The 27,293-nt window shown below is 46.0% G+C and overlaps 1 protein-coding gene across 2 annotated transcripts in view; it reads left to right on the top strand.

Annotated features, from left to right (window-relative positions):
• VPS13C (vacuolar protein sorting 13 homolog C) overlaps nt 1–27,293 on the top strand; it is a 2,773,485-nt gene that overhangs the window by 517,880 nt on the left and 2,228,312 nt on the right. For both annotated transcript variants that reach the window (XM_078680824.1, XM_078680823.1), the window contains exons 18-19: nt 722–914; nt 26,300–26,408. In XM_078680824.1, the coding sequence (XP_078536950.1) occupies nt 722–914; nt 26,300–26,408 (302 nt within the window). The remainder of the gene's footprint in view (nt 1–721; nt 915–26,299; nt 26,409–27,293) is intronic.

Genomic DNA, 27,293 nt, shown 5'->3' with positions numbered 1-27,293 from the left:
GTTAGTGGAATGGTCGCAAAAGCCTTGACCTCTGGCAAACAATCAAGATCGCATTCCAGTCCCTTGAGTTTTCTCACCACTGCACCTCTCAAGAAATGGACAGCCATATGTAGTTCAGTCTTGGGCCTGATTTACCAAGAACAGTTCAGCCTGAACTGCTCGCCGACATCTCAACTGACTGGAAACCAAAGCAACTCAGACCGATTTCATAATTTTTAGGTCTTTTCAGTACATATATAGGTTGAATCCGATGGCCCAGCCAGCACCGGGTCCCTGTCTACGGATTCCAGTCATGCTCAGAGTAGCACATTAAAACAGCAAAAGCTTATGTATGAACTGCATTTACAAATCCCAGTTGGTGTCCATAATGTATTCGTATGTTACAGTCCTTTGTTTTTTTAATAACCACTGCATCACTTCAGACAGGATACAACAAACACAACGCAGTCTTTGTCCTATTTTGCAACAGGAACGAACTGCCAGGACCAATATCCTCTGAACAGAAGCACAAGCAATATCCTGCTTGATTCAGCCTTGTACCTCATCACTGAGCTGAAGCTGAGCTACAGCTATTCTTTAGAGGCAGAAAGATATGTTTCTTGCATGTATTCATTTCAGTCTTGAAAGTGAATGTAACTTATTATATCAATTTGCTTGTATGTTTTTTAGCTTGCTTATGCATTCATACTAAATGTTCTATGCACATAACTTACTTTTTCAGACTGGAAGCTAAGTTGGAACATTGGTATGTAACCGGTTTAAGGCAACAAAACGTTGTACCTTCTCTGATAACAACCATTGGCAATGCTGATTCATCCCTGTTAAAAATACAATTTGAGACCAACCCACAGGACAGTTGTGCAGACCAAGCTCTTATACTGAACTCTCAGCCCGTTGAGATTATATATGATGCCGTAAGTACCCAAACATTTTGAAATTATATTGTATTCCAATTATGACCAACAACTCTTCTCATAACATCACCTCCATCTGTATGAAACTGTGGACACAATACGTGGAAGTACCGAGATTCATTTATTCACTCACAGTTGAGAGATTAGGTTAACCGCTCTTCCTCTAAAATCAATGCAGCCTCTCTTTAGTCGTAGGGGGATACAGTTAGTACCTTTGACTGGAGTACACTGAATTTTATTCAAAAATTAGTATTTTTTGTTAGTAACTGGTCTAACGGCTAGGACGCTCGACCTCGGACCTGGGGAACTGGGTTCAAGTCTCGGTAATGACGCTAAACCTCCTGTGATTCTGGGCAAATCAATTAATCTCCCCATGCCTAACAAAAAATAATGTGTGTCCTCATGTAACGTAACTGGTGCTATGTAAAGCGCTCTGATACCCGTTTCGGGTCAAGTTTGCGATATATAAAACTCTGCAAAAAAAAAAAAGAAATTGGAATATTTAGAATCCTTAATTGAATGTCTAAGCAAGAAATTTTTAAGGGCAGGCAACCAAATATCTTATTCAACTTTATACTACCATTGCTTATAGGTGGTGTCTCAGGCAACTTGTATTTCTCCGACGAGTTGGATGGCTGTTGCCTTCCAAAGTGGTAGGATCCCTCTATAGTTCCATATACTGTTATGTTAGTCTTGTCTGCAGATTATTTGGCTCTATTTTTGAATCTTTAAATATGATTTTTCTTTTGTTCATACATAGGCATTTAATTATTTTACCCATATGTCACTATATATATATATATATATATATATAATATATATATATATATATATATATAATAGCCTAGAGGTATTTGTATAATCTCCAGTTCTTTCTCCCATAGAAAGGTTGTTTCTATGCAAATAATTGCTATTGTAGTCTTTGACTTCTTTATGTTTTCTCAACGGGAGATGGACTTTTCTCTGTGTAATTTGCAGGGCAGTCCTGGCTAGGACGGGACTTTATATTGCATAAAGGTATTGTTTGGTGGTATGACCTGCTGCTCTATGTTCCACAGGTTCGAACACATGGTTTGGGCCTGGATATAAGACCAAATATTTTTTATTTTCATAGTGTCATTTGTCGATGTTGTCTTATTAGTGGGGATAATGTTATTCCCATGCTTTTATAGTTTTTATGACTTTTGGTACTGTGGTTCTATCCACAGTTATTGTGAGGTGAGAATGTATTTTTCAGATCCTGTTAAAGGTGCGAATAGTTTTATACTAATAATATTGTTTAGCTTCTGTAATGGATTTGTCATACTAACAAACAGTATTTTATTCCCATGGTTTAAATGTCTTGCCGCTTTACTTACCCATGTTTCCTTCTGTGGGTTTTTATGTGGTAGAGTATATTAATGATGACCTAATTCATTACGAATATCCGGTCTTTTTCTTTTGTCTGGACAGGGTTTGTTATAGAAAGAGACTTTTTACGGTCTCAGTTCGCAGACCCTCCTGTGGGGATTGTATGACTTTGGATTCTGAAGTAAGGAATCTCCAGAAAATAGATGTCTCTATCAGATGAGCAAGTTACGTACTTTCGGTAACGCATTATCTGATAGAGACAGGATCTAGCCGCAGATTCCTTACTGACCCTCCCATCCTCCCCGCTCTGTGAACTGAGTCTTCTTTTGCCTCAAAGATTTCATTAGGTTCATTCACATCCTGAATAAAGAAAAACAAGCATTTGCAATGCTATAGGTCTCGTTTTAACGCAAATTTAAGCTATAGGCCTTGTAAATGACAAAGCCTTTTATTTATGTTCTAAAAACCAGAACGCAAAAATAAAGGGCATTATCATTTACAATGCTAATAGTTCAGACTCGCGTAATTGCGAGACCTATTGCATTTCCAATGCTTGTTATATCATTCGCTGTATGCATCTCCATCCACAATCTACAAATATCTTCACCACCCAAAGTGGTGTCAACTCAAATGATGCAGTCCTCTCGCATTTTTTTGCAGCCTTCTCGGATAGAAATATTTGTGAATGTTCATCAATAAAACAGGAAATATCCAGTAATTATTAAGGAACACTAAACAGTGCCTACAGGAAGAGACATGTTCACCTCCTATGGGTCTTCTGGTAACCATCAGTGACGTAAAAAGTAATAGGCGGTACTCCTACGGTTTAACAGATGCAGCATTCCGTCTGCTAAGAGGAAATGTTTTCAAACGTGATGTTATGCTGGAAAGGACAGTGCGCCTGTGTGCCCATAAACAGCATGGCCTTGACCTAAGTGAATCAATGAAGAGGCAATCGCACAATGAAGTTATTCACTAGTATGTTCAACAAATGAAGCAAAGCTACCATCTCACGAATGAAAAATATTGGTGTAAAAGGCAGCAGTGCTGTTAAGTCACTTGACAAACAGTGCAACTTCTGTGAACACGTGTTAAAAGTTGATGCATAGATTACTTACAACAGACTCCTCTACACGCAAAACGTGTGAGTCCAACTAGTCACCGAGTACTGTAGAAATACAAATGTTGATCAGACAACAGATTTCGCCATGGGATTTTAGGAGTGGGAACGAGGGAGAACCGAGTGACCCAAACAATAAAAACATTCATATTAAAAGGAAAGCAAACATGCTTTTTGCCGCACTGCAGCTACCGGTATGGACTGTCACGACAATGTCTCTTTGTTCGCACTTTAAGAAAAGAGCCCCAATGAAAACAAGCTCTTAGCATTGCTGTGGAGAGCGGGGGGGGGAGGAGAAAGTGAAAGCGGGCATGGCGTGTTGTGCGCGTGAGAGGCACGGCATGGGGCGGCAAAGCAATTTCAAAGAGTGGGAGGGAAGGAGCGAGCATATGGGGATGAGGAGTGAGTGAGGGGGAGAAGAAGCATTTGATGTGGTGATGTGGTGTGCGAGGCATCTGTAAAGTAAAGTAATCTGTAAAGTATACCCTAACAAACATGAAGCGCAGTGTCCAGCAGCCACCGGCCGGCCACAGGGGAAGGAGGGAGATGAACGGTTGGTAGTGTAGACGCTTTACAAAAGAAGCTGCTAATTAAATACAAGAGCGGCCGGGAAGCGGCCAGGAAACACAAGTACGGCCGGCCACATAATTAGGGGAGGAGAAGCCGCACAGCACACGCTGGGCGAAGCCCTTTGATGTGCTGTGCGGCCGCGATGCGCGCTCTGTGCTGGGGGAGGGCCATTAGGAACAGGAACAGATGGCCATGAAAGTGTATGGGCCAAATGCGCGTGCCTGTACGTGCACTCGAAGAAAACGCCACGGACAAAAGTGGTGGTTTGACTATCCGATGGAGCACATGAATTCTCCCCCTTTACCATTGCTTCGCAATGGAAAAGGACGAGACCTAAAAAGATGAAGAACTCAGTGATTATTGGACACAAGGGTGTCTTTCATTATAGCACACTGTTTCAGTAGGCAGTTTCTATATGTGACGTCACGGTGTGAGTGCAGAAAATAGTCAAATAAGAAACTGACGTTGGCGGGGGAGTTATATGAACTCTGACATAACATCTGGTGCACAACGTCGATACAGAGTTGAGCAATGCCCTCAACAGACGCGCAGATGTGCTATGAGAAAAACCTTCCAGAACCAGTCTTCCACTGGGGGAAGATTCCCAAGATCCAGTGCCATGCCTCTGGAAGATTCTAAAGTGAGTAATCTGCAGCTAGATCCACCAGATACTGCATTACTGGTGGTAAGTAACTTGTTCATCTTTACTAAATTTGCTGGAGGCTGTAGTGACCTCTGGACTCTCCAACTTTTAGATTTGTCAGACTCATGCTCCTATAGGTAGACGTTCTAAAGACTTGGTTATTGTATTGGATGGAGACCCCAGCAATCAAAGCGCAGCATCAGTTTGAGCTTCCTTTAGTTAGACTAAATAACTGCTTGAGTCTCAACAGTTAGTCATAATATAATGAATTCTTCACTGACCTCATAGGAAGCACAAAAGTATCTAATCTATTAAACTATGCATTGAAGATAATAACACTATAAATATATCATTTTCCTTGAAATGTTCAAGGTGATTTATAATGGACAACATCAGTAGAATATTGATTTCAAAGTAAATGTTAGACTGTGCTTTGTATTTCTTGATTAGTATGATTGGCAGGATGAGGGTACTGAGCACACTTTCTGTTTTAGAATGGTAGACTCTTTATATATGATGGAAATGTTAAACCAAACACTGAGGATTTCCGTCGAGAACCTTTAATATGAGTAAATGCATAGAAACGTAAACTGTTTTAATATCTTTGGTTGAGCTAATCAGAGTGCCTCTAATCTCAGTGTTGTTATGGCAACAATGTTTCAGTCTACAAGTTATTGTAAGAACTCGGGGAATGGGTCACTGAGCCCATGCCTAGGACACTAACATTCTTTGGGTAGCACAGAGCGTACTGCACTAGGGTCAGGCAGAGGTTTTCTTGTGATCTAGATCCAGTGGTTCACCTTAAACGGCTCTTAATGATATTTTTATTGCAGGCACCCATATATAACACCGACCCAAGCCCTTTTATTCCTTCCCCTCCCACTTCCCTCTCACCCTTGACCCATTTCCCCACACAGCCTCCCCTCACCAACTCCTTTCATTTGCATGAAGGAGCAAAGCTGTTGTAGATAGATTGATGTCAGTTGGAGGAGGAGTGACGAATATTTGTATTCAGTAACCTGCCACTGATGTGACGAAATGAGCCACTGATTGGCCTATGAACACAATAGGGACCTCCTGCTACCTCCTTTTATACATCAGTAGCAGCGAGGGCATCAAACTTTGTTCCACCCAGAGCACTCACTGAGCATGGTCTAGCCTCGTTAGGCGTGTTGTGAAATGAGCACAGGAATAACGTTGGGAATTAATATAATGCCTTGTCTTCCCATGCCTGTGACATCTTCTGGTATAGGCATTGCTTTGCACTGTTTTTGATTTTTAACCGTGTGATCACCACTGAGCAATCTTTCATTAAATACTGTTGTGAAAAAAAATAGATTAAAATCCTGTCCTTTGTGGTCTTCCTCTGCTACCCTTCTTTATTGATGTATTCCACAGTGAACGCATTTGGATGACCAAAGTGTCCCGAAATCTGGCAAACTATTTTAATTGAAACTTCAATGAGTCTTTGTTGATTTTGTTGGTACACGTGTCCTCATTCTTTTGTGAGTTTTTGGATTTCCCTGGATAATATAACTTAGTTTGCTATTATGGCAATTACAATTCTGAGCGTCTTTAATAGTTGTCCAGCAGTGCCACTAACATGCAGGCAGATCCTCCACCCAACTGCAAATGCTTCACTCTTTAAAATAAAGCCTTCTAAATGACACATTGGTATTCTGATGAAAGATATGCACTGGCAAGATAATGAAACTGAAAACAGACAACACATCCTCCTTGGTATCACACAATCACAATGACCACAACCAGACCATATATACCGCCTACAGAAGGAAAGGGAAATTATATATACAGGGATACTAGATGATGTTCATTGCATGAAGGTTGGAAATTGACCCACACTCCTTACTACATAGCTAATAGTGTTTACATCGGAGCACACTTTTCTTAATCCTTTGGCTTCACCTAATTTTGATCCAGTCCTATGTGCAGCATGCCAACCACGGCTGACCCACAGCTCCTTATCCGGCATGGTTTCTAATAAGACCACTTTTCCGGTAATTGCACTTGGATGATCTCAACATGTTTCACAAATCCTCTAATTCCACCATGAAAACCTTCTACCTAACTTCCATTATCTTAGGTCAGGTAGCGTTTTGCTGCAGAGGCGCGTCGCGCTTTAGCGCTGTTACTTGATTTTAAAAAGTATTTCCTTGTAACTATTTGCGTTCATCTTCTGTTGGTATCCCTTGTTTTTAAAAGCCCTTTTACCTGCATTTAAAACGTGCCCAGCACCGCTACTCCAGCGGGTCCGGTTCCTGGGGTGGGAGCCCATTTCCGGCGCCATCTTGGAGTGGTGTGGGGTCAGGCGCCAGTACACACGTGCGCTCTACTGCGCAGGAGCCAGCTAGGCTCTCCTACTTAAGGCGAGTCCTTTAGAGGCTCTGCCCGGTCAAGGTAGCGTTTGGCTGCAGAGGCGCGTCGCGCTTTAGTGCTGTTACTTGATTTTAAAAAGTATTTCCTTGTAACTATTTGCGTTCATCTTCTGTTGGTATCCCTTGTTTTTAAAAGCCCTCTTACCTGCATTTAAAACGTGCCCAGCACCGCTACCCCAGCGGGTCCGGTTCCTGGGGTGGGAGCCCATTTCCGGCGCCATCTTGGAGTGGTGTGGGGTCAGGCGCCAGTACACACGTGCGCTATACTGCGCAGGAGCCAGCTAGGCTCTCCTACTTAATGCTCCTCCCCCAGCGCAGCGGGATGGCGCAGCGGGGTCGCCTTTCGCTTAGCCGGAGTCGTGCCAGAGTCCTGCCCGTCTGCGCCCGTCCGCGCTAAGGCCGTGCGGGACGCTGCGGGTAGGTTGGCACACGTCTGGCAACACATTTTTATGTGAGGCGGGATGCTCACATATTCCAGAGAGAGTTTATGTCCATCGGCCAGGCCATTCATCGGTGTATGTCTCCACCTGTCCATCCTCTCTGTGGCCCTTACCGTTGCCCCTGCAATAGGTGGACGCTTGACCCCTCGGGGTCTATCCACCGGAAGGGCACGTTAGTTGCCCCCCGTGCTAAGGGCTTGGTGCCCATTTTGCGGGTACTATATCTGAATGCCAGATCGGTGGCTAAACATCATCAAGCCATCTATGACCTAATTGAGGATGAGGCCCCCGACGTCTTTGCCATCACAGAAACCTGGCTTCAGGACGCGGACGCGGCCATTATCAATCTAGCCTGCCCTCCTGGCTATTCCATGTACACTCTGAATAGATCGACGAGAGGTGGTGGCATAGCCCTTATAGTCAGGTCCTGTTTTGCCTGTAAGTGGAGTGGCCTTAACATCGCCGGCTGCGAAAGCGCCTCCTTCAAGATCTCAGTCAGCCCCCAGTTTACGCTCTCTGGGATGGTCGTCTACCGTCCTCCGGGCAGCGATGTAGTGTTCAGAAATACATTTCCCGATGCTGTTAGTACGTTAGCCATGGGATGTGCTAACTATTCCATCTTGGGCGATCTGAACCTACATTTTGATATTCCGACCAACCCGACGGTATGCAGTATTCTTGCTGACTTAGAGGCTCTCCAGCTCTCCCAGCAGGTATCTCAGCCCACCCATGTAGGGGGACATATTTTGGACCCCTTCTTCACCAACTTGGTTGAGACTAAGGTTATGTCCATCTCCCCTCTAGGGTGGACAGATCATTTTCTGGTGATCATCCAATGCCCTCTGCCTGAGACCCCCCCACTCCTTTGGTTAGATGGGTCTCTAGGCGGCATTGGAATAAACTTAGGTTGGATGACCTACATCGTCTCCTAGCGGTAGAGCCGCTGGGCGCATTGAATGATGTGGAAATGGGCTATGATCACTTTTGCACTTGGATTTCCAAGGCCTTGGACTCTCTGATTCCTATTGTTTCAAGTAAAGTGAGCACCAGAGAGTCGAGTCCCTGGTATGATAGTGCACTACGTGCCTTGAAGGGTACTTGTAGACGGGCGGAAAGAGCATGGCGGGAGTCTTATGGGGCTGATCTGAAAGCCGCATATGTTGCCTCTGTCAAGATCTACCACCGGGCCATTTGTCGAGCCCGTGCGGCATTCTACGCCGCTGAATTTCGTAACAGCTTAAACCCGTCCAAGACCATATTCAAGGCCGTGAAAGATCTCTTGGCGAAGAGGACTTCCCCTGTGGCTGTGGGGTCTATCTCCCACTGTGAGTCCCTGGCCTCTTTCTTCTTGGGAAAGGTCCAGGCTATCTACCGGGCCTTCCCTAGTACGGGGACTGGCCTGGGAGTCCTAGATGGGGCTCTAAGTCACCTAACCCTGCATTCTTTTCCCCCACTACTTCTGGAGGGGTTTAACAAACTTGCTTTGCAGGTTAAATCTGGCTCTCCGTTGGATCCAGTAAGACCCGCTCTTTTCAGAGAACGGGCCTTTTTGGGACGCTCTGTAGTATGTTCCCTAGTTAATCTCTCACTGGACTCAGGTGTGGTTCCAACTAAATGGAAGCAGGCGGTGGTTTCTCCAATCATCAAGAAGCCTATGTTGGACCCCTCGAAACCTGAAAGTTACCGCCCCATTTCATTGTTACCCTGGCCGGCGAAGATAGCGGAGGCCCACGTCAACCTGGCCCTGTCAGAACATCTTGTCCGGACTAATGTCCTGGACCCCACGCAGAATGGTTTCCGTGCTGGGCACAGCACGGAAACTGCCCTCCTTGTGATGGTAGAGCATCTACGAGCGGTGTTGGATGCTGGTCAGACGGCGGCGCTGGTACTATTAGACCTCAGCGCCGCCTTTGACACGGTCTCCCACAGCATTCTATTGCACCGGCTAGAGGAGATCGGCATTGGGGGTCAGGCGTTGCAGTGGTTCCGCTCCTTTCTCGACAATCGTTCTTTCTGTGTGGCCATCCCTCCCTTCAAGTCCAAATTCCAGCCGCTGGCCATGGGGGTTCCGCAGCGATCCTCGCTGAGTCCCACGTTATTCAATCTGTACCTGAGACCGCTGGCTGCTGAGGTCGCTAGGCAGTGGGGCCTGACTTTGGTCTCATATGCCGACGACACTCAGCTGGCAGTTACTCTCAGCGGGGATGCGGAACAAGATGCCCCCAGGTTTCAGAATGGACTGAAGGCGGTGACCAGCTGGTTGACGGCGAACTGTCTCCAGCTTAATGCCACCAAGACAGAGATTATGATTGTCGGTAAGAGAGTGGAACTATGGGGTGACCAATGGTGGCCGTCAGAGTTGGGACCGACTCCGACTCCGGTGTCGGAACTAAAAAATCTGGGAGTTTGGTTGGATGCTGGTCTCACTTTCGTCGGCCATACCAAAAAAACAGCAGCTTGCTGTTTTGGCCTCCTTCGGGGTTTAAGACCTGTCCTTAAATTTTTCGATGCCCCAACCAGGCAGCTGGTGATTCAGGCCACTGTCATCTCTCACCTGGATTACGCCAGCTCCCTCCTGGTGGGGGCCAATCTGGCAGAAATTACCCGCCTACAACGGGTACAAAATGCTGCGGCTAGAGCGATAGTCGGCCTGCCCAGATTCTGCCCTGTTTCAAATGTTCTTCGCTCCTTGCATTGGCTTCCAGTGAGGAAGCAAATCCATTTTAAGGTCCTTTTGTTTGACCTTTAAAATTTTGAAGGGAATAGGTCCCCAGATCATGTCTAACTTCCTGTCTTTTTATGTTCCCACACGCGCTCTGCGTTCCCAGGGCCAGGCTCTCGCCGTGGTCCCTAGATTCAGGCTATGTCGTGCTGGTGGACGTTCTTTCGGTGTTAAAGCTGCAACCTTCTGGAATTCCCTCCCGGTTGAAATTCGCCTGCTGGAGGATCTTATGCTCTTTCGGAAAGCCATTAAAACATTCTTGTTTTAGTTATTCTTTTTAGCTGTTTGCTCTGTTCTGTTCCCTGTTATGCTATGTCCTACCTTGCAATTGCGCCAGGCGGCTCCTTCGCTGGAGCAGCTGTGCGCACAACAAATACCGATAACATAACATAACATAACATAACATCTTGAAAACGCACATTAATGCTGGCTGACCCTTTCTCACAAATCCAGATTTCGTAGCATAAACCTCATCTCTAATATCCGAACAGTTTGCTACCCTTCTTTTCTTTGCAAAACACCTTGTAATAACTCTAATGTCCCTCTCTTTTTGCTAGAGTCAAACCCTTTGTGAGTGCGCTCAGGCAGAGCCTTTGTGATGTGCAAGTGTGGTATGTGACAAATATGCCCCCTATCAAGTCAGAGATGGCCCATCCTATCAACACCTATTCCCCTTTTGTCTTACTGTCTGGGAGTAATATACAAAGACCAAATGCTAGCTACACGTCGTGTGAACCAGGATACAGGCTGCAGGCACCAAAAGGGGTCCTCAACTGTGCTCAGGGGCTGCCCCCTAACCTAGGGGACGCTAACTGTATTTACAATTGGTCACACTCGCACATCAGAGAGTGATACTCTTGAAGCATGCTACAACGCATCAATTTGAAGAACATTCCTAAATAATCTGTGTGTGTTCTACTATACATGTTGTGAACTTTCCTCTTCACAGAACACAGCACACCAGTCTCTCCTTGCCTAAAAATGGCTTATGACGAAATTTCTAATCTCACCGAATTTAGAGCTGACACTTTCGCATTCCCTGAAGAAGATGCTGACAAGATTTACGCTCTGATACAAGAAGACACCACTCTGTCATCTACTTCTTGCAATAAAGACAGTTGCATTGGACAACTCTTCTATTTAACAAAGAGGGAAATAAATCAATGCATGCACGCCAGCACACTAATCAAGTATCATCATGCTCAAAGAATTCCCAGGTGTTTACGTATCCCCCTAAAACCTTTGTTGTGCAACAACAATCACAAATTTGTGGAAAACTGGTACGGCATTTTAAACAAAGGTTCTTTTGACCTCATACTTCTAATTATCGAATTGTCCAAGATTTTAGAGGACTTATTAAAAGAGATTACCCACATAAAAACGGAAATGACAAACTTTATGACAACAGATGAACTGACAAAAACTCTAGAGGACATTAACTTTCAACTGGAAAAATACACTCAAGAGATTAAAGACAGAAACATTTGCGAATACAAATGGGACACAGTTGACTAGAAGTTAGGAGAAGTGTACTCATGGGTGGAGGTATACGCCAGACAAAGACAGAATGAACCGTACAGCCAACACACAGAAACAGATACATCTTCATCTGAGAGTGACACTAGACTCAAACCACTTGAACCTAACTTGGAACAGCCATCAACAAGCACAGATTCTTTACAAACACCTAATGTTCCTTTTTTAAAGGAAGTCACCACAGAAAGGGACGATCCAGGATGGGCAAAAGTAAAAGAAGGGGAGAAAGAAACCAGGAACCCGCCAACTATGAGCAAACGACTCCAGTGGAAGAAGACACCAGCAACTTAGTTATAAACATCTCATCCATGCAACTAAACGCCACCGAAATCAAAACTCTTCAAAAAGGGACCTCTTTCGTGCCCACAAGCAACACCAACAGTCTAGAGCTGGAAATCAGCCTCTTTAAAGTGTTGCGAAACTTACGACTAAGACATTTCTTTGATAACGGCTTAACTGAACAGCCTCCTGATGAACTAGACCAATTACAGGGTCTACGCTCCAACAGCATGTACTTGGCTCCGGTGAGCCATAAGAATCTGGATTCCTTTGAAAATTTGGTCAAACTGGACATTCAGAAATTCACTAAACACCAAAACTTAACACAGAAGGAATTTAACATCTTTAACCGCTTGTCAGAGAACCCAGACATAATTTGCCATAATGCAGATAAGGGCGGCGCCCTAGTAATAATGGATTCCAACTTCTACCAGGAACAAGTAGAGAAACATGTCCCTGACAAGGACACATATTGTGTGCTAGAATACAACCCTACAGAACAATTCGGGCAACATACCTGAACAGACCACATCCACTGTTTCGACCAATAGTATTAACCAGAGGAAGCATACATGAACCCGTCGGAAAATGTTTGGCCAAATATTTACAACCTTTTGTCATCAGTATGAAAACATACATCAGAGACACCACAGATTTTCTCTCCAAAATCAACAATATCACATTTAACAATGATGATGATGAAATATGGCTTTGTACAGCTGACGTCAATTCACTTCACACCTCCATTCCCCACAACCTTGGAATTGAAGCCATAGAGGAAGCATTATTACAATCCGATCTGGCCTCTGACTTTCAAGTATTTTTGATGGAATTATTACAATTAACACTTTATGAAAGCTACTTCAGATGGAATGATCAGTGTTACCTACAGCTTACCGGAACATCGATGGGCAATTGTGCCACCCCCTCGTATGCTAACATCTTTGAGTAAATTTGAGGAGAATCATATACTGAATACCACCATCTGGAAAAAACACGCCATCAGATTCTTCAGATACATTGATGGCATTTTCATCATTTGGAAGGGTTCATATGATAGCCTAATAGACTCATCAAACGCACTCAACAACATCAATGATAGGATTCAATTCACCTATGAAGTCAATGACAAATCCATAGCTTTTTCAGATGTACTCCGTAAGCAGAGTTGATAACGCTCTTGAGACCAACCTATACAGAAAAAATAGACCGAAATAACATCTTGTATTACTAAAGTTTCCACAACAATGCCCTCAAGAATCATCTTCCTTACTCTCAACTCTTGTGAGTTAAAAGAATTGTATCCAACGCAGTTAAGCATGAACAACAAGCTGAAGACATGCTTAACCGTTTCAGTATAAGAGGTTACCCTGACAATATTCTGGAACAAGCAAAAAAACGCTGCTCAGAAAAAACACAGAAAGATCTGCTCACTCCACCAGGCCCAAAGAAACACGCACAGTAGTGGTGTCCAAATTTTCCACCATTAGCCAACAATATAAAAAAACTATCTTAAAGCACTGACCCATACTTGCCTCTGAACCGGATTTCAAAGGCATGTTAATGAACAAACCTATCTTTGCCTATACCAGAGGAAAAAACTTGAAAGAACTCATAACTCTGAGACCCAAGACACCACACACCGTGAATTCAAAGGCACTGTACCGTGCCACAATTGCAGCAACTGCAACAACATCATCAAAGGAGCTGTTATAAGTCATCCAATGAAGGGCACCAACATCAAACTTTGTGTTAATGGGACTGTGACACCGCTAACGTCGTATACATGTTAAAGTGCCCGTTCGGCTTGGTACTCGTTGGCAAGACTAAGAGAAAGATAAAAACAAGAATTCATTAACATAAGAGCAAAATCCGGACTAGGAGCTCAAAATCAGTGGTAGCAGCACATTTCATGGATAATCATCATATTAGCCAATTACAATTTCTCATGCTAGAAACCATCAAGAAAATAGAAGGAAGGGACAATAACAAACATCTCTTACAGAGAGAAAACTATTGGATCAAATGATTAAATTCTGAACTTCTTATCAAACACACAGATTTATTAACGGACACCTCGACAGTATTTTAAATAAGAGCAGACTTTGTTTGCATTATTATTTTTCTCTGATTAATCACATTAATTCGCGTCATTTACTCGAGCAACGTGCACAGACTCGGCCTGTAAATACTGTCAACTGTTGAATTTTTGGATGTTTCAGATTTTCTACCCTCATTCGCATTTACTGGTTATTCACATCTGTACTTCCGGTTAACTGATGCTATTCATTCAGTTTACTAACATACTTGCATGTACTCTGACTCAACAATGGACACCAAGTCGGTTTATGTTCTATGCATTTCTATCTCTCAATTTTCATTCGCGTTTACCGACTTGATATATTGGGGACTATTTTCTTCAGCTTCCTACTTTCATTGTCGTACCACTCGTTATTTAATTTAATTCATATACGTGGTGTCACACATTCCTATCCGTTCATCCTAACTTATATTTTCCAGTTATTACAGCACATGTGGAACTTGAAACGACCTTTCAGTTATTTTCCTATCTCGAACCTTAATCCTTTACCCTGGATTGATCCCACCAAATCTTTTTCTTTCACCATCTGCTCATCATCATCGTTGTTCATAGGATTTTTTCACCATTCCCATCCCAGATACACAGTTAATCACGGTGGTGGGTTTATTCTTTAATTTAATTTCCAAAGGAATGGTTGCTTTACGTTTTCTTTGCCATGTTCATTTCACCGACATTCTTCCCTGATGAAGGGCCTTGTCGATGCCTGAAATGCATCGGGAGACTTGTTTCAAATGATGAGAGATTCAATCATCCATCTTTAATGCATCTGTATTTGATGTGAAGGATCAAATATTGTTACAAGAATACACATTTCACCGTGATATAAACTTACAGAAAGTTTGTGATTACATGTTACTACAAACCACTGTATCTTCTAGAGTCCTCACTCAGTTGACTGGGGGTCCTCAGCTGTGTCCAGGGGGATGCCCCTTAATCTAGGGGACGCTACCTGAACTTTCTAAAAGTGGCATTATGAGAATTGTGACTTTAAATCCGTCTTTACCATTAAAGATGGTTTAGAATTAGAACTCTTTACACACTAAACTCAACTTTCCTATCTGCTACCAGTTGAAAGTAATCACTTAATAAATGTAATAAGTTAACCCAATGTTATACTATGGGAGAGGCAGGCCTTGCAGTAGAGAAAATTTAATGTAAGAGTTTTCAGTACCAGGACATGAAAAAGTAAAATGTGCAAGTCCAACTATTTTAATACACTCTACCCTGCTCTATGAACTGTTTAGGGAGTGACTTCTATGAATTAAAAAATGAAGATTAAAGCCTTGCAGTACGTTTATGTTGCGAGGTTGAAATGGCAGTTTAAAACTGCACACACAGGCTGCAGTGGCAGGCCTGAGACATGTTAAAAATGCTACTTAAGTGGGAGTCACAATTAGTGCTGCAGGCCCACTGGCAGCATTAGGTTATTAGACCTGGGATCATGTAGTACCATTTTACTAGGGATTTACAAGTAAATTAAATGTGCCAATTGGGTGTAAGCCAGATTTACTGTTTAAAAGAGAAAGCACAAGCACTTTAGCACTGGTTATCAGTGGCAACGTATGTAAACTCCTAAAAGACAACAAAGAAAGGGTTCAGAAATAAGGAGGGTGAAGGCAAAACATTTGGGGATGACCCTGCAGAAAGGGCCAAGTCCAACAATCACTTTTTGAAGACCAGGTGTAGTTTAAACTAACACAAAAGACATCCACTTAAAATGAAATGACCGCAGAAGTGCAACAAGTGATGTCAGTGACATAAATTCATCCTGCTGCAATACTTATTAATAGGCTGCAAATCACTAGTGCCAACCTCTTAGACTTCAATTTCCTAAATTATATCTAGGCTCAATAATTTGTCCAATTCTTCATTGAGTAGCACAATTGTCATATGAACCGTTCTTGCTTTGTACACTACTGGTTTGGCATTTTTCCTCAAGTCTATCTTATGCTCAAAATCCTTCAACAACTGCAGCTTGTCTTAAAGAACCCTAAGGAAACTCAGGAACACATCCCCATCTTCTCCTAAACGTGGGACCAATATTACTTGTTCGGGTGACTTTGGGTTTAATATGATGCCAATGCCATGGTGCCAATGCCATGGTAGTGCCTCCATCCAAACGTTTATCTCCCCACCTGCTGACAAACACTTTCCCTACAGTTTCTCTTTCCCTGGATTGAATATGCGCATACTGAGCATCCTATCAGATCAATCTTAGATGCTACAGTAGGCCCCAGGATTGATGTCAGAAGGCAACCGTTATCTTTTAATTCTAAATGCCCCTTCCCAGTTCCTGTCTCTAATCAATGTGTAAGATGAACCCGAGTGTTCCAAATAAATCACTTTCTTACCACGTGTGTCCACTTTGCCTTCAGATATTGTCACCCTGTTACTATTTACTTCACCTCTTTCCACATCAAAATGATTTTCTTCACACCCTTGTACACTTTTTCAACACTGAGCACATTCTCTTTCTTGCACACCTGGTCATAAAGCCATCTCTTTCAATACTTCCTGCACACAGGATTTATGACAAAATAATTGTTGCTAGTAGACAACCGTCAGGGTTGCTACATCTATCATATTTGGTGCTTGCTTCAATTCCAGACCAATCCGTTATCTCCAGCTATCACCCTGCTCACCTGTTCGCCATTATCCACACACTTCTTGATATGCACAACTTCTCGACTGCATCCACAGTGCCCTATGTAGTCCCATCCTAGTTTCCACTTGTAGTGTTCACTTAGTGATGCAGTCTACGACAGGAACGATAATCTGGGAAGCTTTAGCAGTTGCAGGCAGTGCCATCCATATGCAGAAATGTCTTCTACCTAAAAGCAACGTCCTCACTATTTAAATGAAGGTATTCCAAATGACTTGTTGGCATTCAAATGACAAATATGCTCTGGCAAGTTAATGAAATAGAAACAGACCACAGAAGCCATCATGTAGGAAGACAACATTTCTCAAGCCGTTAGTAATAATGGTTTGCAATCTATTAATGAGATCACAGTATCCCCCAGCACACAGTTGGCAAACTGATCCACCCTGCCTCCTGTCAGTATATGAAAATAAAATGACAGAAAGGCTACTGCCTGCTGGGCTTTGCATTTACTTTTACTACCTATGTTAACAACAAAGCCTAGAGGGAAAGAAGAAATGGGGCAACGTTGAAACTCTGCTCTGAAATAACATACAGTGAAGGTGCGACTAAAGAAACTCCTCACAGAATAAGAGAGCTGCCCATAGGGTCTCCGTTTATATCCAAAGCAATTTTAGATGCAATGAAGATATATTCTCTGGTTTGAACTCAGTTCTCCACCAGATTCCCCTATTTTCCACCAGATTCCTCATGTTCTGCACCAGATCATACAGCAAAGGTGAAGGTCAAGAGAAGAGGACACCTCAATGAAAGCTGTCAAGATATGGCCTGTATTATGCGGTTAATGACCCCATGCCCTTCCAATGTAAAAAGAAACTAATTACACTTTACAAAAATAACTTGTCTTGCTTTAGCATCTCAGAGGCAGGTCTCCTGTACTTACTGGTTATATACACACAGTACTGGAATTCTGATTTAGCATTTTTTATACAATAACTTGAGCAACTGTGTGAGTGAGTTATTTTCTATAGTTTAACATAGAGTTTTTATTTTAGGTGTTTTATATTTCTCTGTATCTTTGTTTACTGTAGTTAAATAATAGTGTATTATATTGAACAAACCACCGCCAAATATATATAACAACCGTATTGGAAGTCACTTTTAAGTTCATGTGCCTTCTAATGGCACTTGGCCTAAAGCTTTGTGCCACTGTAGCCCAAGGATGTCTTCAGTGACTTGATTTTAAAATGTTGGAAGTACCTTAATACATGTATATTGGCAAAGAGACTTTACTGGAAACCGGGGGCTTTATATCTCCCAAAGTGATACATAATTTAATTTATTTAGTTGTCATGAGTGTAGGAAGCTGTACACCAATGTAAGGATCTGAAAGAGACACGTTAGTATTAGATTCCTTACCATAGAATATCCCCAGGCGTCCGACTGGATCCGGAATTTTTTTGCGTTGCAGTACCCTTGCGCGTCGGTAGGCGTCGTCTGCGGCTCCGCGTCCGTCGTCGGCGTCGTGGGCGCCGTGATGACATCGTCGGAGTACCTAGACGCCGCCTCCGCGTGCTGACGTCAGTTCTTCTTTTTTCCGCGCCAGCAGCGCAGATCCGGAAAAAGTGGTACCTTAGTCACTTTTTGACTAAAACTTTTTTGATCTTTTTGATCGTCCTTTCTCGAGTCTTCGACTCCGAAACGGTGCCGGTAGGGATGCCTGGTTTTAAGCCCTGTGAGGATTGCGACCGGCTGATGTCTGTCACGGACCCTCACCGTCGATGTCTCCACTGTCTCGGCGTCGACCACGACGACAAGGCCTGTTCCGACTGCCGGGCCCTGACTTCGAAGGCTAGATGGGAGCGGTCCTGTAAGCGACTCGAACTCCGGCAGTCAGCCCCGCGCCAGTAGATGTCCCGATCTGGACGGAGGTCGAGGGACCGGTCGCGGGAGCGGAGCCATCATAGCTCCGGGAGTCGACATCACTCCTCAGGGTCGAAGTCGTCGGGTAAGCACAAGAAGTCGAAGAGACGTCACCGCTCTTCCGACTCCCCCCGACGCTCGCGCGACGCGGTCGGGGATTCAGGTGGCATCGACTCCGACGGGCTCCGCGGTGCCTTCGGGCCCAGCGGTCCCGTCTGGGGGTCCTAGCGGGTCTGGGGCTTCGGTCCCGACGCCGTCGGGTGCTTCGGCTCTGACGCCGCCGGCGCCGGCGCCGCAGGGCCCCGCTGGATCCGGATCGTCGCCGGTGGAATTGACGACCTCCCCGGGGCCGACCCCTCAGGTGTCACCACTGGCGCCATCCTCGGGCGGCGCCGTCCCCGATGCCTCCCTCGACCCGGTTCCGGCGCCGTTGCGGCGCCGCTGGGCGCCACTTCAGACGCCATTTGTTTTCCATGAACCGGCCCCATCTTTTCCTAACCCTGAGTACCAGGAGATGGGTGATGAGGAGGATTGGGAGGGGTCTGAGGACCCTCTGGCACGTGAATGCCAGTCTCAAGAGGACTGGGCAGGTGAACTTGGGGAGGCCAGTGGTATAGACACTTCGCCTGACACTGGCTTTGTCTCGCCTCCTACCGTGGCTACGGAGGAGGGGGCAACCTATAGTGTGGTGTTGATGAGGGCAGCCAAGGCCTTGGGCCTTGAGCTCCTCACCGAGGTCCTTAAGCCGCAGTCATGCTCAGCCGAGCCTCTGCTGCCGTTTAATAAGGCCTTAACCGACGTTCTTTTGGGCACTTGGTCCAAGCCCGCTACGGGTTCGCCCGTAGATAGGAACGTGGCCAGACGCCACCGCCCGGCCCTGGGCGACCAATGTTTCCTGTCCACTTACCCCACCCCCGAGAGCCTGGTCATCCAGGCCTCCAATTCCCAGACAGCATTCCCGTCGGCTCCGCCGGACAGAGAATCCAAGAGGTATGAGCAGTATGGTAAAAAGATCTTCTCATCCCTTAGTCTGGGACTGCGGTCTTCCAACACCGCATGCCTCTTGGGCCGCTACACCCACTCTCTGTGGGATACGGTTGCGGAAGTGCTGCCGAAGTGTCCGTTGGAGGTACGGGCCAAACTCGGCCAAGCCCTTGTGGAGGGCCGGGATGCAGCCAAATATTCTATCCGGTGTGGGCTTGATACCACTGACTCACTAGGTAGAGCGATGGCAACGACGGTGGCGGTCAGACGCCACGCCTGGTTGAGGTCCGCCAACTTTTCGGCCGATTTCCAAAACACACTGATGGACATGCCGTTTGATGGCCGTCGCCTTTTTGGCGACAAGGCTGACCATGCGCTTGAGCGCTTTAAGGACTCCAGGGCTACGGCCAAGTCCTTGGGCCTCTCGGCCCCGCGCCAGCAATCGGCTGCCTTTCACTCCTTTCGTGGCCACGGAAGGGGTGTACCCACACGTGCTGCCAGCCACGCTCCTCAGGGTAATACCCAACGCGGTGGCGGCCGTGGAAACCGCCGTGGTGGCGGTCGGGGACAACAGCGAGGTCAGTCCACACCTTCCCCCGCAGCATCCGCCTCAAAACCCTCCTAGTCCGTGATTTCAGGCCCATGTGACGCCAGTGGGGGGCAGGGTTCGCCATCACCTCCTCCACTGGCGCACTGTCACTTCGGACAGGTGGGTGCTGCAGATCGTCCGAAGGGGCTACTCCCTCCCCTTCGAGGGGACTCCTCCAGCCATGCCACCGCAGAACCACCGTGTATCGGGGGATCATTTGCGACTTCTGCAGGAGGAAGTTACGGCCCTCTTGGCCAAGGGGGCCATCGAGCGCGTTCCTGGGCCAGAAGTAGGGTGTGGTTGCTACTCCCACTACTTTCTGGTACCCAAGAAGGGCAAAGGGGGCCTACGCCCTATCTTGGACCTACGGAACGTCAACGGCTTCCTCCGGAAGAAGTTGTTCAAAATGCTGACACTGGCTCAGGTCTTAGCTGCCTGGACCCAGGAGACTGGATGGTAGCGTTGGACTTGCAGGACGTTTATTTCCACATCCCTGTCCTGCCGACCCACCGGCGCTACCTGCGGTTCACGGTTGGCCACGAGCACTTTCAGTATACCGTGCTCCCCTTCGGCCTTACCAGTGCCCCACGGGTGTTCACAAAGGTGATGGCGGTGGTCGCAGCTCATCTGCGCAGCTTAGGGGTTTCAGTCTTCCCCTACCTCGACGACTGGTTGTTGAAAGCGGGCTCGCCCCAGACAGTCGTCAGCCACCTCCAGACTACGGCAGATCTCCTGCACCAGCTGGGGTTCTCCATCAATGTGCCAAAGTCACACCTGTGCCCCTCTCAGAAGCTCCTCTTCATCGGAGTGGTTCTCGACTCGGCGCGGTTTCGGGTTTATCCACCCGAGCAGCGGGTCCGGGATATTCAGGCTCTGATTCGCATCTTTCAGCTGTTATCCCGGGTCTCGGTCAGGTTGACGCTGCGGCTTCTGGGGCTGATGGCCTCCTGCATCCTACTGGTGCATCACGCCAGGTGGCGGATGCGGGCTCTGCAGTGGGACCTGAAGTTTCAGTGGGCCCAGCATCAGGGCAACCTGTCCGACCACATCCTGATCTTGGAGGGCACTGTGAGACAGCTGCAGTGGTGGCTCACGGATCGCGATTGGGTCAGCGGCAGATCCCTCTCCCTTCCCCAACTGGAGCACGTAGTTGTGACGGACGCGTCCCTCCAGGGCTGGGGAGGCCACATGGGAGAGGCGGAGATGAGAGGCCCCTGGTCTCCGGCGGAGGCCTGGCTCCACATCAACCTGTTGGAGTTACGGGCGATTCGTCTAGCACTGAAGGCATTCCTCCCCTCTGTCCGGGGGAGTGTAGTGCAGGTGTTCACGGACAACACCACCGCCATGTGGTAATGCAACAAACAGGGCGGGGTGGGGTCGTGGACCCTTTGCCAGGAGGCTCTGCGCCTCCGGCAGTGGCTGGAACGCCAGGGCGTGACCCTGGTGGCTCAACACCTGGCAGGTTCTCTGAACGCCAGGGCGGACGAGCTCAGCCGTCGGTGCATGATGGATCACGAATGGCGTCTGAACTCGGACATGGCGCAAGGCCTCTTTCAGCGATGGGGAGAGCCTTGGTTAGATCTATTCGCCACCAAAGAGAACGCGCAATGTCATCAGTTCTGCGCTTTGGAATTTCCAAGGCGGCACTCGCTCGGAGACGCTTTTCGTCGCGAGTGGAGTTGCGGTCTTTTGTACGCCTTTCCGCCTATACCACTTCTGCCCAGAGTGCTGAAGAAGATCAGGCACGACCGGGCCCAGGTTATCCTTGTGGCTCCGGACTGGGCACGAAGGTACTGGTATCCAGAGCTACTCAGTATGTCAGTCGATCCCCCGGTTCGTCTGCCTCTTCAGGAGGACCTTCTGTCGCAGCAGCATGGGACGGTCCTCCACCCGAACCTGTCCAGTCTCCACCTCCATGCTTGGAGATTGAGCGGCGACAGTTGAGGCCATATGACTTGCATCCTGAAGTCTGTAACGTCATTCTGGCAGCCAGGTGTCCCTCCACAAAGTCGGTATATGCCTGCAGGTGGAACAGATTTGTGGCATGGTGCACAGCAAAGGCTGTGGATCCTCTTGCTGCCCCTCTTTATGAGGTTCTTCTCTTCCTTCTTTCTCTTGCCCAGCAGGGCTCTGCTCTGGGCACTATCAAGGGCTACCTTTCTGCCCTTTCAGCCTTTCTGAGGCTGCCTGATCAACCTTCTTTGTTCAAGTCCCCTATTGTAAATAGATTTCTCAAAGGCATCACACACACGTTCCCTCTTGTTCCGTTTGTGATGCCTCAGTGGGACTTGAACCTTGTTCTTACATTTCTGATGTGCTCTCCCTTTGAGCCACTTCACAACTGTCCTCTCCACCTTCTTACTCTGAAGACTGCTTTCCTGGTTGCCATCACCTCTGCCAGGAGAGTGAGTGAGTGAGCTCCAGGCCCTTTCTTGTACCCCACCTTTCCTTTGTCCATCCGGACAAAGTTGTGTTGCGTACTAAGCCATCTTTCCTGCCCAAGGTTGTCACAGCCTTCCACATCGGGCAGTCTATCACCTTTCCAACCTTCTTTCCGCCACCGCATCCCTCTAAAGAGGAAGAGCGGCTCCACCGTCTGGACCCAAAACGTGCGCTCTCGTTCTATTTAGATCGCACACGCAGTTCCGGGTGGATGACCAACTCTTTGTTGGTTACGTGGGCGCTAAGAAGGGGAAAGCGGTGCACAAGAGGACCATCTCCCGGTGGATCATCTTATGTATCCAGGCATGTTACTCCTTGGCTAAGAAGGAGCCCCCGGTTGGATTGCGGGCTCATTCCACCCGAGCCACGGCGACTACAACTGCCCTGGGCCGGGGAGTGCCCTTACAAGACATCTGTCAGGCAGCTACGTGGGCATCGCTGCACACGTTTGCAAGACACTACTGCCTGGACAGCCAAGTCCAGAGGGATGGCTTCTTTGGCCGTTCTGTCCTCCAGGACTTTCTGGTGTGCTTATTGGTTCGCAGACCCACCACCGGTTGGTATTGCGGGGGTATCTATTCTAAGGTAAGGAATCTAATACTAACGTGTCTCTTTCAGATGCACAAGTTACTACTTGTGTAACGATTTATCTGTAAGAGACATTAGTTAGTATTAGATTCCTTACCGACCCACCCATCCTCCCCGTTCTGCGAACCGATACCTATGGTTAGGGTTATCCCTTTCAGGGCCCTAGTTTCAATGGCACCAGTGTTGGTTTTTAACATGGCTCAGCGCTTCTGGCGTGGGAAAGCTGTGTCTAAGAACTGACGTCAGCACGCGGAGGCGGCGTCTAAGTACTCCGACGGTGCCCACGACGCGGACGACGGACGTGGAGCCGCAGACGACGCCAACCGACGCGCAAGGGTACTGCTACGCAAAAACAATCCGGATCCAGTCTGACTCCTGGGGATATTCTAAGGTAAGGAATCTAATACTAACTAATGTCTCTTACAGATATACTGTTACACAAGTAGTAACCTGTGCTTTAGTATGCACAGAGTCCAGGGGATCCCCAGAGGTACAGCAGAGTTTAAATTAGATCATCATGAACAGCTCTCTTTGTGATAGAGTGGGCGAGCAGTTAGGCTTATCAGGAGGGTGTGTTAAGCATTTATTGTATTCACTCAATCAAGGGCTGATTACACACACTCAGACAGAATCTAGACCAATTGGGTAAGTATTAAAAAAGGTATACGTATGTTTTATTTCTAGAACCAAGCAGGACTTGGTACAGGTAAGTAAAAGATACTTTCAATTGTAAAACTTTACAAAGAATTGCAATAGGGAATGGATTTGCAGTCGCTACAGGGTTGTATACGCTTTAAAAACAGTTTAAATTACATAGAAATTACTTTTGTGTTACTTTTTGATTACATTGGCTACTCGTGGTGATATGCCTAGATATCTCATTGTAGATCCTACAATATAAAGGTAAGTTAGACTTTTTAAAGTTTAAAATACAGTAACATTTCTTCCATACAAAACACAGGTCAACATACATTTTTAGGAACAAAAACTCATAACATTAGTTCCTGTGGGAAAAAGAGTGTTAACGGGTTACAGGTAAGGGTTAGGACTAAGATCCCCCAAAGTCCAGTTAGTCAAATTGCACCATCAGCAGCACTTGGGCGGCTGGGTGCATAGTGCAGGGACCCATTGTTAGCCAATGGGACTAAAGGGGCCTTCGGTCAGGGGCTGCTTACGAGTAGGCTACTTACTTTTGGGAGCCAAGCACTGCAGGGGCCAACAATAAGCACAGGAGTTGCACCACCAGTGGCACAGAGATGACCGAATGCAGAGTGCCAAGGAGACGTTGGGAGCCCTGTGAATTGCAATGGATCTCTCTGGTTTGGAAAAGATGCTGCTGGCTTGGTCAGGGAGGCTTCCTGGCGGCGACCACCGGCAGGAGAGGTATGCTGAATTATTGGGGGATGCCTGGACAACGTTGGTTGGGCCACCCCCACCTGGGGGCTAGTGCACCCTGCATGAGGAGTGACTTACCTAGGCCCTAGGCGGTTAGTTGCAGGCATGGCACACAGAGATGTGTGCCATGTCGACTCTTCACTTTTCTCTGCACCAAAACATGCACCCTGCAATGGCAGTGTTTGAGTGTTATTGTGCAGGGTCCCTAAGGGTGCTGCTGCCCTTAATTGCCTTCTCTGGTCAGAGTGCCCTTGGGACCCATGGTACCTTTTACAAGGGGCTTACCTGTGGCCAGAGATGTGCCAATTGTGGGTAAAAAGATACAGTTTTGGGAAAGAATACAGGTCCTGGGAACCTGATTGTCAGGGACCCAGGGCACTTCAATTCAAAATGCATCAGATGTCAGGCAAAAAGTGGGGAAAAGCATGCAAAAAGGGACACTTTCCTACAATGAGCATGTAGCATTTTCAAACAGAAATGCCATAAATAAGGTCAGAAGCGATATATAGAATTATCAGCAGTTATGGTAGGGAACATAAAACATAAAAGTGTATTGAAGCATTTGCTGATGTGTGAGAAATGATCAGTGGAACGAACTAGCAAAACAGATAGATTACATGGTATATCTCCTAGATGGGCATGTTACATTTTGAATGTGATGTGCGTCTTTATGTAACTTTTCTCTCCAATTTCATGAGGTGGCTTCTTAGGCTGGTTTTAAATTCATTATGCGTGGGGCTTGCATGGTTGTTAGGAGGCTGTGGTAAAGTGTAGGGAAGTAACATCAATCCCTTGGAACACAATAGTTAACAGCTTGTCAGATTCATATAGCAAGGGTTCATGCAATGTTTGTAGTATTGTTAGGGCGGCCCATGCCATCTGCTATGTACTGCTGCTTTGCAAACCACATGTGCTTTAAAAAATGGGCAAAGTAGGCATTTCGAGGAAGCTTTTGGTTTGTATTTCTAAACGGGATAAGCACAGTTACTGTTTTCCTTCCTTCATCTCAATTCGACTTTTGAGCACAGATGCTCTGAAGATGTCGTCGTACATCATGTTAATGATACACCCAGCAGGAAAATCACATCCATAGGGGGGTCTAATTACGCACTGCCTTATATATGAAGTATTAGAATGAGAACATTCATGTCCCCTCCCACTCCACCGCACCCCTCTGTCCACCCTTGTATATTCCCAATAAACCTCAACGATCATAATTACTTTAGTTCTTATTTGTGGGGGAAATGTTGCACTTATTAAATACGTCACTATGAAGATATACAGTCTGTAGTATAAAAAGTAAATTGTACCAATTTTACCAAATCTGATAGCGCAAAAGCTCTGTGCCTTGTTTGGTGGTGTAAATTGCTTAGGCTCATCCTTTACATCTTTAGCTTGATGGCTTACGTGAAAACATGTATAATGGCATGTGTGATGACTTCCTTTAGAGCATAGATGATCAGTACTTGGGCAAGATTGTTTGGTAGCCAGATTTCAGCCCCAAGAATTGCTCATGAGTTCAGTGTCTGTGGTATGAAATCCGGGAAGGCTAGCCTCAGCCCTTTCTGTTCGTGATCAATGGACTTCAGTTGCCTTAAGCAGAACCATCAGAGTGTGCACATATCCCTTTTATTCTGATTATGAAATATTGAGTTTGTTTGAAATATATTTATATTTAACACATTGGTGTTTGAATATTTTACAGAGAACAATAAATGCACTGGTGGAGTTTTTCCAGACAAGGCTGGACCTTGAGCAGTTGAAATCAGTTACACTTATGAAGTTGGAAGAAATCAAAGAAAGAACTGCTGCAGGTCTGAGTTTTCACACCATTCATAAAAATCAATATCTGTATAGTTGCTCATTCTTGTTGGAAAGTGATTGGTATTGCACTATCCTAGCATTTCCTTAACTCTGTGATTTGCATTCCTAGAGGTGCTAGTTATGAAAGGAGGGGATTACTGAAGGGAGGGTGTCATTCAGCCATTGACTCTGAAGACGTTCCTGTTTTTTTGCTGCCTAACACAACTTCCTTCTTCACTTTGTTGCTGTATTGGAGTGAGCAATAAGTACGGGAAATGACCACCTATGGAAAGGATGTGCAATGGTAATTGCGAACCCCCTCTTCAGAACCATTATGATTTGCATTGGTTTGATGAGGAGGATGGTTTAATTCTCTCAGCAGCCATTCCATTACCCACCTTGGACAAGCATCCGATGTCTTAGTGTGTTGAGGGGAGATTTAGTACATTTGTATACCAAAGGCAAACCTGATGATGTTTAAGTGAGTCCTTGAATCCTAATGTTGTCGTCTGTTTTCTGTTGTATTATCTTGCCAGATTATCCTTGTCATCAGAATGCCAACATATCATTTGGAGTGCTTTCATTTAGAGAGCGATGATAGCAACACAAAAGATGATGAACGGAATGCTGAACATTGTCAAACATTCTCACACATCTGGGTTGAACACATCGTTTTTTTGCTCACAATGCCACATCAGTTTGGACCCAGCAATATGCAAATCAGTCTTGACCCTGCTACCCTTGAGGGTAGTCCAGCCTAAACTTCCAAGCTAGGTCCTCCGTGGACTGGAAACAAGCATTCTGGGACCGTTTAGGGGTATCAGCCCTCATCAGCCAGGCTAGCTTGAATCCAGTGGCACAGTGAGCATTGTTCCCACGTTTGGGCATACCCTTCC

The sequence above is a fragment of the Lissotriton helveticus genome, chromosome 3_1 (genome assembly GCF_964261635.1).
Source record: "Lissotriton helveticus chromosome 3_1, aLisHel1.1, whole genome shotgun sequence".
Classification (NCBI taxonomy): Eukaryota; Metazoa; Chordata; class Amphibia; order Caudata; family Salamandridae; genus Lissotriton; species Lissotriton helveticus.
Note: the sequence above shows the minus strand (reverse complement) of the source record. Positions and strands in the feature narration are given on the sequence as shown.